Source organism: Puma concolor, chromosome C2, assembly GCF_028749965.1.
Source record: "Puma concolor isolate L17-30 chromosome C2, mPumCon1.1.hap2, whole genome shotgun sequence".
NCBI lineage: Eukaryota > Metazoa > Chordata > Mammalia > Carnivora > Felidae > Puma > Puma concolor.
This window is the reverse complement of record NC_141675.1, coordinates 2,207,064-2,219,041: the sequence shown is the minus strand read 5'-3', so window position 1 is coordinate 2,219,041 and position 11,978 is coordinate 2,207,064. Positions and strand designations below refer to the sequence as shown.

The 11,978-nt window shown below is 49.9% G+C and overlaps 1 protein-coding gene across 7 annotated transcripts in view; it reads right to left on the bottom strand.

Moving 5' to 3' along the window:
- The window catches only part of GLB1 (galactosidase beta 1), a 121,526-nt gene that overhangs the window by 32,178 nt on the left and 77,370 nt on the right, over positions 1–11,978 (bottom strand). The window contains exon 16 of one of the 7 annotated variants that reach the window (XM_086720352.1): positions 13–42. The exons of 4 other annotated variants lie outside the window; for them this stretch is intronic. In XM_086720352.1, the coding sequence (XP_086576478.1) occupies positions 28–42 (15 nt within the window). In that variant the 3' untranslated portion in view covers positions 13–27. Of the gene's footprint in view, positions 1–12; positions 43–1,250; positions 1,825–2,241; positions 2,791–11,978 lie in introns of those variants that run through there. 2 more of the 7 variants (XM_025914134.2, XM_086720348.1) reach the window with 2 other exon arrangements.

Below are 11,978 nucleotides of genomic sequence, written 5' to 3'. Positions count from 1 at the left end.
GTGGGCACAGTTCTGGAGTCTCATTTTCTAAGTTGTTGGTAACTAGCAGTGAAAGATAAAGAAATGATGACCTAAGTCTACGCAGCACCTCCTTCGCCCCATGGTGTCCCTCAACCATCAAATGCAGGACATCTACACAAAGATGCCACAGAAAACAATCCTAAAGAAAGTTCTAGGTTCTGTTAGTCTCAACCCAGAGACGCCTCCTGCCAGCTGACTCAGCCGGAGCCGTGATTCTCCCTGGTGAATTCCACATTCCTCACTGGTGTCCATGAGAAGGGTAAAGGACACGATCATGGAGATGTATTGCAGATGAGCATCAGAAGTCTTTCCTTTCTTCCTCCCTTGACAGATGGCGCATCTTTTCTGTAAAGGACTTAAAACTCGGGTGGGCAAAAGGAAAAAGCGAACTCTTTCTCAAACGCTTACCACCCCGGCATGATCGATGAACATTTTGGTTTATGTTGTTCCGATTCTTTCCCGGGGGAACATGAATGAGCATGCGTTGGTGTGGGACGTGTGCAGAGGGTGCCTAGAAGCTGGCACCAGGCTACGCGGCTTCAGACCCTGTCTCTACCACCGTTTACAGCTGTGTGGCTGGGCAAACCGGGGAAGGCGATGGCACATTCCTTGGTCCTTGTGAGGGGCGAGCGCATTAAGTATGCGCAGAACCAGACATGGAATAGGTCAAGGGCTCAACCCATGAGAGCTACTGCCCCACGGCAGGACACGCCTGTTCTGGAAGGCCGTGATCTGTGTACGTGCACAGCACGCACGCTCATGCGTATGTGTGTCTGTGACGTGTGGTCAGGCCTGTGTCGTGTGCGTATGTGCAGTTGTTTTGTCTAAACACACAGAATGGGACCAAACTTAAGGTAATCTGCTTTCTTCGCCCACCAAACCACGAGAGCGTTTTCATGTACGGTCCTACGTCCCATTTTCGTGGCTACGTGATATCCTACTGCGCAGGGGTGCCCTACTATGTACCCTCTCCCGCTGCTGAGGCTTCAGGTCGTTCGCACAATGGTTTTGAGCTGCATTGATGGGCTACCTCGTTGACATCACAGAAACACAAAAGGAAGTCAAATGAGGATCAGAGGAGCAGCAGTCCAGTAGATCAAACCAAGACTATTTTCCATTCCTTTGAACCGCAAGTTAGTGAAGTGGCTTATTCGACCCACTCAAGTCTAGTTATGATTTAAATCAGAACCCAAAATTTAATACCTGCTCAACATTAAAAACAGTTAACGTCATTTGAATAAAATTTTATTTAACAAAAAGACAACATGATTCTTTCAAAATAAAAATCAGGAACACCTTTGAAGCTTCCATTTCGACTGTGCGGACTCATTGTGCGTGACCGTGTGGCCACCCTCATCACGCGTCCCCTGTGGCCCCTGCCAGCCACCGCGAGGCTGCCCGGAAAACCCCAGGAGAAAACACCCGTGCTAAATCTATTTTCCAATAGGACTTCCCAGGGAATGTTGGCATTACGCGAGGGATACGTGAGTTATGTGCAAGGCTGAAACTCCAAAGGGTCACAGTGTTTAGCCATCAGACACGGTCCAATCCCGAGTCTCGATCAGACAGGTCTGGCAGGGGATGACTGGAGGTCGGAGTAGCACTGATGAGCGGCCTGTCCACAAACTCCACGGTGCACAGTTCCGGGCCACTGTCATCACAGGGCGCGTGCTCCAGTTCCAGCACCATGATGGTGTTTGGGGCTGATGTTATCAGGATGTGCCGTGGCACAAACAAAGTCACCTGGGGGCCCCGCCCTGGCCAATATCGACCAAGGTTAAAGCCATTAATCCACACCTGACCCTGCAGAGACAGAAATATAAGAAAAGTGGTAAGAGAAAGTGGTCCAGGTTCATTTTTCTGCATGTCGCTGTCCAGTTTCCCCAGCACCGTTTGCTGAAGAGACTGTCTTTATTCCATTGGATATTCTTTCCTGCTTTGTCAAAGATTTGTTGGCCATACGTTTGCGGGTCCATTTCTAGGTTCTCTATCCTGTTCCATTGGTCTGATTGTCTGTTCTTGTGCCAGTCACATACTGTCTAGATGGTTACAGTTTTGTAATAAGCGTCCGACTCTTGATTTTGGCTCGGGTCATGATCTCACGGTTTCATGAGTTCGAGCCCCATATCGGGCTCTGTGTTGACCCTGCAGAACCTGCTGGGGATTCTTTCTCTCTGTGTCCCTCCCCTGTTCGCACTCAAATAAATCAACTTAAAAAAATTATTAAAAAAAAAAAAAAAGGAGAGGGGCATTTGGGTGTGTCTACAGAGACCCCCTGCACGGGCTAGGGTTTGCTCATAGAGTAGGACTTAACAGTTGGCCGAATAAATGGAACATTCTATCACAGAGGAAGAGAGAGAGGGAAAGAGGGGAGAGCGAGAGAGGGACAGAGAGGGAGAATGAATGTATGGGAGATGAAGGAGCCACCTTGCAGGAGGTGCGGCCGTGGCGTCACCTGCCGAGCCCCGACCCCCCACATGCTGTGGCTGCTCACCTCAAATTACTCCGTTGCCCACTTTGGGGAATTTTCAGCCTCCAGGTGTCCCCTTTATCCTCACTCTGTCTGAATTTCCTACCCGGGTTCAAATCTCAGTCCTGCTCCTTCCTGGCTGCCCGAGCTCGGGCAGGTGCCGCTCACACTGGTGACCGGGGACAGTGGGAGGCAGCAGGCGCTGTCTGGCGGTCAGCACGGCGGCTGGCGCCGGGGCCGAGCCCAGGGAGGGACGGCGCTCCTCCCGCTACCGTAAAAAGATCTTGGCTTTCACATGCCTGCAAAGGGAAGCCAGTGATTGAAAACCACCTGTCTGTTGGGTTAAGTCATTTAGAGAAAGGATGACAGTTTTACAGTTCTCAGAATATTTTACTCTTGTTTTCACCGCAGGACGCGCTATCTCGATCCTTCCTACCAGGCATACGCAACGACAGCTTTATCGGGTTTTTATCAGGGTAAGATCTGCCGGTGCCTTGTTTTTGCAGTAGTAGAGAAGAGCAGGACTTTACTTTCGAGGCCGAGGAGGAGACGGGTTCAAGGGCAGAGCGGTGGGAGGGCGGCGAGAGCACACGGCCGTCACAATGTGTCCGGGCAGAGGCCACGCCAGCTCCCGGCTGAGTGACGAGGTGGACGACTGCAGGTCCGGTCCATTCTCCCACCCACGGTTTCCTTTCCTGAGAATCCAAGGGACCGCCCCTCACGTCTCTGGTGCCGGATGGGCGTGTCTGCCTGAAAGCCGGGAACGGTTTCCCCGGATGCCCTTTGCCAGCGGGTTCTGGGCTAAAGCTGAGGCTGGGCACGTGGAAGGGACTGCTCCCGGGGTGCGATGTCACAGAGACACCGGACTGACGGAACCAGGGGCGCCTGCGGGTGAGCCTGTCCCGTGCCCAGCTCGTCTTCCCAAGTGCTGCCCCACAGACCAATAGTGCAGTGGCCTCACTGGGCAACAGTCCCTAAGACCTGTTTGGAAGCTCCCCACAGCACCACTCGGGCAGCAAGACTTGCTCCCGAGAGCCTGGAGGCACCGGCCTGACCAGGGGGCAGGTCTGCTCAGTGTGTCTGCCCGTGACCCCCCGGCCCCTCCCCCGACTTCTGCTTTCCTGGCTCATCCCACGCGGGGGTGAGGTCCCGCTCCTCCTAGGAAATAGTGGCCCCACAGTCTACACTGTGACACACAGACACAATCCCAAACTGTCGCTCCCAGGTGCTCATCAAAGTGGACATGACTTTGCTGCTTCCTTAATTCTGGACACAGCACAATCTGGTCCGGCTTTTCTTTCCTCCCCCAAATGACTACCTGTGGCCTGTTGTGGGGCCTTCCGCTCCCCTATGAACTCTGCCTCCTGCCTCACCCAGATGACCCTCCGCTTTCTGGGGACGGTGCCCTGCATCTTCCATCTGACTTTCCTTTACACCTTTCGTGGCCTTGGTTAATTCTCAAAAGCTATGAATTTCTCCAATACAAAATTTCCCTCCACTTTTAGCTCCTAAAAGAATAGGCATTAAATGAAGTTTAAGGTGGTTTGGTTGCCCTTCCTGGAGAGGAATCAAGACCTTGGAAAGAACAGACAGACAGTTTGCAAAGAATGGGCCATAGTCCCACAGCTCGGAAGGACCGCCGTTCAACAGAACTTTCTGCAACGTTACAGTGTTCTGTGCTGCCCAACCCAGCAGCTACGTGCACTCGGCCATGGCTGTTGAGCGCTTGAAATGGGGTAATGTGAAGGAGGGACCGAGTTTTCATTACTTTTCGTTAATTTAAACGTAAACGTCACGGCCACGTGTGGCTAGCCGTCTTCTAGACAAAGTCACAACCCATGCGGTCTCAGATTCCTGTAGGCTCCTCACAGGGCCCCCGACTCCCTTTATTAACTCTAGAACCCTTGCTCTGCACCATAGCAGAGTGAAAGCCAGAAATCAGACGCTTTTTGCGTGTTCTTGCCTCTGACCTTGACCCACGGCCCCCAGACAGCCTCCTGCCTGCTTCCTCCCTGCCCTATCTGTGCCACTCACACCCGCACGGGACTCTTCTCCATCACTCGGACACGCCAAGCCGGTATCCCCAGTGCGGCCACTGTTCTGGCTGCCTGACTCCCCCAGGCCCCCAACTTTCGGACCACAGAGATCTCAACCCCATTGTCACCTCCTCAGGGAGAAGAGCCATGGCCACCCATGATACCGGGCCTTCCAGTCCAGGTCACCTACTGCCCCCTCGGTCTCTTCTTTTTATTCTAGTCATTGTCATTATTTGACATGGGTACCATTTGTCTGATTATCGGCTTATCAGCTATTTCCAGCATACATTCTACGAAGGGAAGAAACTTCGTTCGCCTTGTTCGAAGCGAGACTGTCAGCACTCAGCGGTGACACTCAGTATACACCTAGCAGCACTCATTAGGGGAGACTGGCTGATAATTCTGCCTGAGACCAGATTCAACAACGAGGTGACACGGAGTCCTACTGAAAGGATATTCCATGCCCCTCTGCTCCCAGCTCAAGAGTTTTAGAGACTCTTGGTCACTGGAAGAGAGAGAAAATATTTGCATTTGTTTCTCCTCGATCAGCACTGTGATTTGTTACTCAAAAATTACTCTAAAAGCATCAAATTTTTAAAAATTCTATGAAAAACTACACGCACTCTGATTACTGTTTTTCTTTAAAAAGTTATGCTGAAATTATTAGGGGCGGGGGGAGAGTATGCACATGTTGGTAAATGTGATGGTAAAAGTAGGCTCATTCTTTTTTTTTTTAAATGTTTGTTTATTTTAAACAGAGACAGAGTGTGAGCAGGGGAGGGGCAGAGACAGAGGGAGACACAGAATCTGTGCTGAGCTGTCAGCACAGAGCCCGACGCGCGGCTCAAACTCATGAACCGTGAGCTCATGACCTGAGCCAAAGATGGTTGCCTAAGCGACTGAGCCACCAGGTGTCCCAAAAGTAGACTCATTCTTAATACGGAGAGCCCCATCAGGGCCCAGCATTTGCAGAGCGAACCCCAGTGGCTTCTGGGGCTTTCTGGGGCTGTCCCAGCTAAAAGAGTTCCATGACAAAGTCTTTCTCTGACCATGGCTTGACCTCTGGTGGGCTGCCCCCTCTGCTATTGTCACCAAGGTGATAATCGTTCCCATAAATGTTAGGTTTCCGGAAATGTATGACCTGCTTCTCTGTTAATCAGACAGATGTGTGTCTGTTTTAAATCCTCTAGACAGACACCATCCTCTCCTAAGAACTTCAAGCAAAATGTCAATGCTGTTTTAAGTCACAGTTTCACATTTTTCGAACTTGCTTGGGAGTTCCTTCGAAATCAGCAAGCTCTGGTTGGACGCGGACTTTGTCCGACTCTGAGAGAAGTTTCTCAAGCTTAGAGGGCTGTCATGACACACAATTAACGAGCGGTTGTGATGCCAACACGGTAGAAAAGAAAGAGAATTTAAAAAAAAACGGTAAAAGAGTGAGGGGCTTGCTTAGATAAGATGGGAAAGAGACCTCGCACCGCACTTCACGAGGGAAAATTAATGCTCTGTTTCCTTCAGAGCCAAAGGGGTCAGAGCTGATGCAAATCACACCCCCTCACTTCCTCCGCAGTCTTGGGGTAATAAATACCTCTACGGTCTCTATATTTTATGACAGATCCAACTAGAACTAAAGCCATGGAAATATAAATTAGCATAAAAGATGAATCACTTCCTCCTTTTATCCAGCCCCAGACATGAATTCCTTTCCTTCTCAGCCCCTGAAGTTGTACCATCGCTTGACCTTTTTAGGACCTTACCCGACAGTGGGCACCGTGCTCTGTTGCATACCTGGACCAGAAATAAGAACCGGTGTGCAAAAACTGCCTCCCGGCAGCCATCCCACGCACGGCAAACTGCAGGAGATCCCCTTCAAGTCAGAGAGTATTTACTGCTGTGTACACGTAATTCTCACAAGTTTGTCACTACATTTTAAGACATTTTTTTTTAATTTTTTTTTAACGTTTATTTATTTTTGAGACAGAGAGAGACAGAGCATGAATGGGGGAGGGTCAGAGAGAGGGAGACACAGAATCTGAAACAGGCTCCAGGCTCTGAGCTGTCAGCACAGAGCCCGACGCGGGGCTCGAACTCACGGAGTGTGAGATCGTGACCTGAGCCGAAGTCGGCCGCTCAACCGACTGAGCCACCCAGGCGCCCCAAGACATTTTTAAATTTTATTTATTTATATTTTAAAGTAAGCTCTATGCCTGGGGCACCTGGGTGGCTCAGTTGGTTAAGCGTCCGACTCTGGCTCAGGTCATGATCTCACGGTTCATGCGTTCGAACCCCACATCGGGCTCTGTGCCGACAGTTCAGTGCCTGGAGCCTGCTTTGGATTCTGTATCCCTCTCTCTCAAAAATAAATAAACAGTAAAAAAAAAAAAAAAAAAAAAAAAAAAAAAAAAGTAAAAATAAAATAAAGTAAGCTCTAGGTCCATCATGGGGCTTGAACTCATGACCCCAAGACCAAGAGTTGCATGTGCTCTATGGACTCATAAGCCAGCCGGGTGTCTCGTTTTGTTGCTAAATTATCTTGTTTCCAAGCTCACAGGACTTGTGACTGGGAAGCAACGAATTAGGTGGAAACAGTACTTTGTAGGGGGTAAAAACAACTGAAAATCAGGCCAAGAGTTAAAAAGCTTATCGGATTCAGAATGAAAGGAGGGTCAAGAGTGCTGAGACCTGTGGCAGGTTGCAGAAATGGCCACAGTTCTGTGCAGCTCCCCCTGTCGAGAGCCAGAATCTGTTCCTTCATTCCTCGAATCCAGCTGGTCTAGTGAACGCCCTGGCCAAAGAACATGGAAGAAGTGACTTGTGAATTCTGACCTGGGCCTTAGGAAGCCTTGCACACTGGAACCAGAAAAGACCCCGAGTAGCCAAAGCAATCTTGGTGTCACAATCCTGGACTTCAAGCTGTATCACAAAGCTGTAACCACCAAGACAGTATGGGACCGGCACAAGAACAGACACTCAGATCGATGGAACAGAATAGAGAACCCAGAAATGGACCCACAAACGTATGGCCAACGAATCTTTGACAAAGCAGGAAAGAATATCCAATGGAATAAAGACAGTCTCTCCAGCAAGTGGTGCTGGGAAAACTGGACAGCGACATGCAGGAAAATGAACCTGGACCACTTTCTTACATCATACAGAAAAATAAACTCAAAATGATGAAAGACCTCAACGTAAGAAAGGAAGCCATCAAAATCCTCGAGGAGAAAGCAGGCAAAAACCTCTCTGATCTTGGCCGCAGCAACTTCTTACTCAACACGTCTCCGCAGGCAAGGGAAACCAAAGCAAAAATGAACTACTGGGACCTCATCAAAATAAAAAGCTTCTGCACAGCAAAGGGAACAATCAGCAAAACTAAAAAGCAACTGATGGAATGGGAGAAGACATTTGCAAACGACATATCAGATAAAGGGTCAGTATCCAAAATCTACAAAGAACTTATCAAACTCAACACCCAAAAAATAATCCAGTGAAGAAATGGGCAAAAGACAAGAATAGACACTTCTGCAAGGAAGACATCCAGATGGCCAACCGACACATGAAAGAATGCTCAACATCACTCATCATCAGGGAAACATAAATCAAAACCACAATGAGATACCACCTCACACCTGTCAGAATGACTAACATTAACAACTCAGACAACAACAGATGTTGGCGAGGATGCAGAGAAAGAGGATCTCTTTTGCACTGCTGGTGGGAATGCAAACCGGGGCAGTCACTCTGGAGAACAGTCTGGAGCTTCCTCAAAAAACTAAAAACTACCCTACGACCCAGCAATTGCACTACTAGGCATTTATCCAAAGGATACAGGTGTGCTGTTTCGAAGGGACACATGCACCCCCATGTTTATAGCAGGACTATCGACAATAGCCAAAGTATGGAAAGAGCCCAAATGTCCATCAATGGATGAATGGATAAAGAAGATAGGGTATATATATATATATATATATATATATATATATATACACACACACACACAATGGAGTATAACTCGGCAATCAAAAACAATGAAATTTTGCCATTTGCAACTACGTGGATGGAACTGGAGGGTATTACGCTAAGTGAAATTAGCCAATCAGAGAAAGACAAATATCGTATGACTTCACTCATATGAGGGCTAAGGGAAGGGAAGCAAAAACATTATAAAAACAAGGAGGGGGACAAAACAGAAGAGACTCTTAAATATGGAGAACAAACAGAGGGTTACTGAGGGGTTGTGGGAGGGGGGGATGGGCTGAATGGGTCAGGGGCACTAAGGAATCTACTCCTGAAATCACTGTTGCACTATATGCTAGCCAACTTGGATGAAAATTAAAAAAATAAATTAAATTAAATGGGAAAAAAAAAAAAAAAGAAGAAGAAGAAGGCGGCTTGCACACCGGCGTTCTTTCTGGGAACCGTGCCGGTCACTGTATGAACAAGCCTGGAATAGCTTGCCGGACGATGAGAGGGACACAGCCCGATCTCCTCTGTCACCTCAGTGGACAGGCCGCCAACGTCCAGGAGCACGGCCTCCTCGCTGACCGGAAGGGCGTGCAGCCGTGAGCAGAACCGCCCAGCCTGCCCGCGCTCCAAAGGGTGAGCTGGAGGAACGGGCTGCTGCCCAAACACCCGAGCCTCATTCTTTCTGCCTGGACCACTTCTCCTTCTCCGGCAGAAGAGCAGACATCAGGGCTGCTGAGGAGGAAGAGGCCTGTTTTGCCTCACGCAGCTCCAGCGCAGGCCACACTGGCGTCCGGATGTGGCTCTCTGGGTCCCCGCAAATGCTGAGTGGGACCCGGGAACCTGGGTGTCGCCGGCACACGTGTGAGGACGACGCCCCCTGGCAGTGTCCGAAGGGGACCCGGGATCAGGTCCTGAGGACTGCAGCCTAGAAGCTGAAAGAGAAGCCCCGGGAAGAACAGACAGGGGAAGGAAACGGCGGAGGGCTTTCGGCACAGAAGTCAGGGGAAGGGTTTCCAGGGAGGGAGTGGTTCCTCATGTCAGACGTCACCGGCCAGGACGGTAAGACAGACAGGTCCTGAGAAGCATCGGGGGGACATTGCAACGTGGGGGTGCTGCTCGTGTTGGCAAGGACAGCTACAGAGGAGTGTGGGGGCAGAAGGTGGTTCCTCCCCATGGGGCTCCACTCCGGAGTGAGTTCTACCGACCGGGTCCTTTTCCCCACAGCTCCAAACCTGGGACAGGTACCTCACCTCTGCACTCCCACTACAGGCACTGAATACATACCTTTTTTTTTAAATTTTTTTTTTTTCAACGTTTATTTATTTTTGGGACAGAGAGAGACAGAGCATGAACGGGGGAGGGGCAGAGAGAGAGGGAGACACAGAATTGGAAACAGGCTCCAGGCTCTGAGCCATCAGCCCAGAGCCCGATGCGGGGCTCGAACTCACGGACTGCGAGATCGTGACCTGGCTGAAGTCAGACGCTTAACCGACTGCGCCACCCAGGCGCCCCTGAATACATACCTTTAACTTGCATTGCATCCCACTTCCGGATTTGCACAGATTTCTGCGTATAGACTCAAGACCGACAGGCCCTCTATAGGATGGCCATTAGGTCTAGAAACATGGAGACCAGTATTCGCACTGAATATAGCTTAGTTGGCTGCTTGGTTGCTTTATGTACTTGCGTACTTACTTACTTATTTATTTTTACTATGTTCCAGACTTGACGGGCCACTTCCTCTTGGGATGAGGAGACGGTTAAGAACTACTAGAGGCTGAATATGTCCAAAACAGAGCTTCTGATCCCCGCCCGCATCCACGCCGCCCTGCTCCAGCCTCCCCACCCCACAGCGTCCCCTCTAACTGTCAGAAATTAACCACGCCCACCCCTCCCACTGTGCAGGCCTGACTCTGGCGTCCTCCTTGACTCCTTTCTCTGGAACACCATGCCCGATCCTTCAGCAAACCTTGCCTTTTCTTTTCGGTACAAATCTTGCACTTCTCTGCCCCACCACCCAAGCTCACAGTTACTCGCAGGACTGCTATAATACCTTAGCTTCCCATCAGGAATTTCTGCATAAGCTTTGCCCTCCTATAATCCAGTCTCAGAGAGACATGAGCTTATAAACCAGGTCCATTCTTTCACTCTCTGCTTAACAGCCACCACTGGAATGACGAGAAGCCAAATTCACCACCCCCTGACTTGGGGCCACACTCTTCCCCCACACTCTCCCCTGGCTCACAGGATCTTTTTCTCTGGGCCTTTGCACTTGCTGCTCCCTAGCTCTGGAACATTCCTCCTCTGGCTCTTCACATGGATAACTCGGGTCTCAGCCTTCAGGTCTCACCCAACGGCCACCTCCTCCTAGAGGGACCTTTCACCACTCCTTACGTGGTGGTTTAAATATATGTCCATATATATATTTTTTTTTCTTTTTTTTTGAGAGAGAGAGAGACAGACAGAGGGAGTGCAAGTGGGGGAGGAGCAGAGAGAGGGAGTGAGAGAGAATCCCAAGCAGGCTCCACACCCTCAGCATGGAACCCGACCAGGGCTTGAACTCACGAACTGTGAGATGGTGACCTGAGCCGAAATCAAGAGTTGGTTGCTTAACTAAGCCACCCAGGTGCCCGTGTCCAAACATTCTTAACACTTCTCCCTTCAAAAGGCAGAATCTAATTCCTACCCTCCAATCAGGGACTGGACTCAATGACTCTCTTTTCACCAACGGAATGTGATGAAGGCAATGCTATGTGACTTCCAAGGCTAGGTTATAAAAAGGGTAGTTTCTGCCTGGCTCTCTCCCTCTGGGGAAAGCCAGTGCCACGTCATAAGGACACTCCAGCAACCTACAGAGAGGCCTGTGTGGGGAAGAACTAAGGCCTCCTGCCAACGGCCAACATCAACCTGGCAGCCGTGCAAGCCAGCCACCGTGGAAGGGTCCTTCTCAGCCAGTCAAGCCTTCAGGTGACGTGGCCCTGGCTGACAGCTCGACCATAACTTCGTCAGAGACCCTGATCCAAAACCACCAGGCTGAGCCAGTCCCAAATTCCTGACCCACAGAAACTGGGAGAATAATACACGCGGACCACTGTTTAAGCCACTCAATGTTAGGGTAGAATTTGTTACATGGCAATAGGTAACTCTTATGCCATATAAGATAGCAACGTCTTTACTCCCATGCCTTACTTTCCGTCACATCATCATGTTTATTCTCTTCCCAATTGTTACCACTATCTGAAATGATGGCATTTATTTCTTAATTGCCCCTATTTCTACAAAGGTCTCAAGGTGATACCCAAATTCCTTGACACACGAGGCCATGAAACCACCTTTCCAAATGGGCTTCCGACCACTGCCTTCCCGGCTCCTTCTGGGGTGGTTTCGATGCCACCAACCAGTTCTCCAGTTCTCTGGACGCCAGATGCTTGTGCAACAACTCAATTAGGACACCGTCTACCTAGAGCTGGGTCAGATCCCACAAGTTC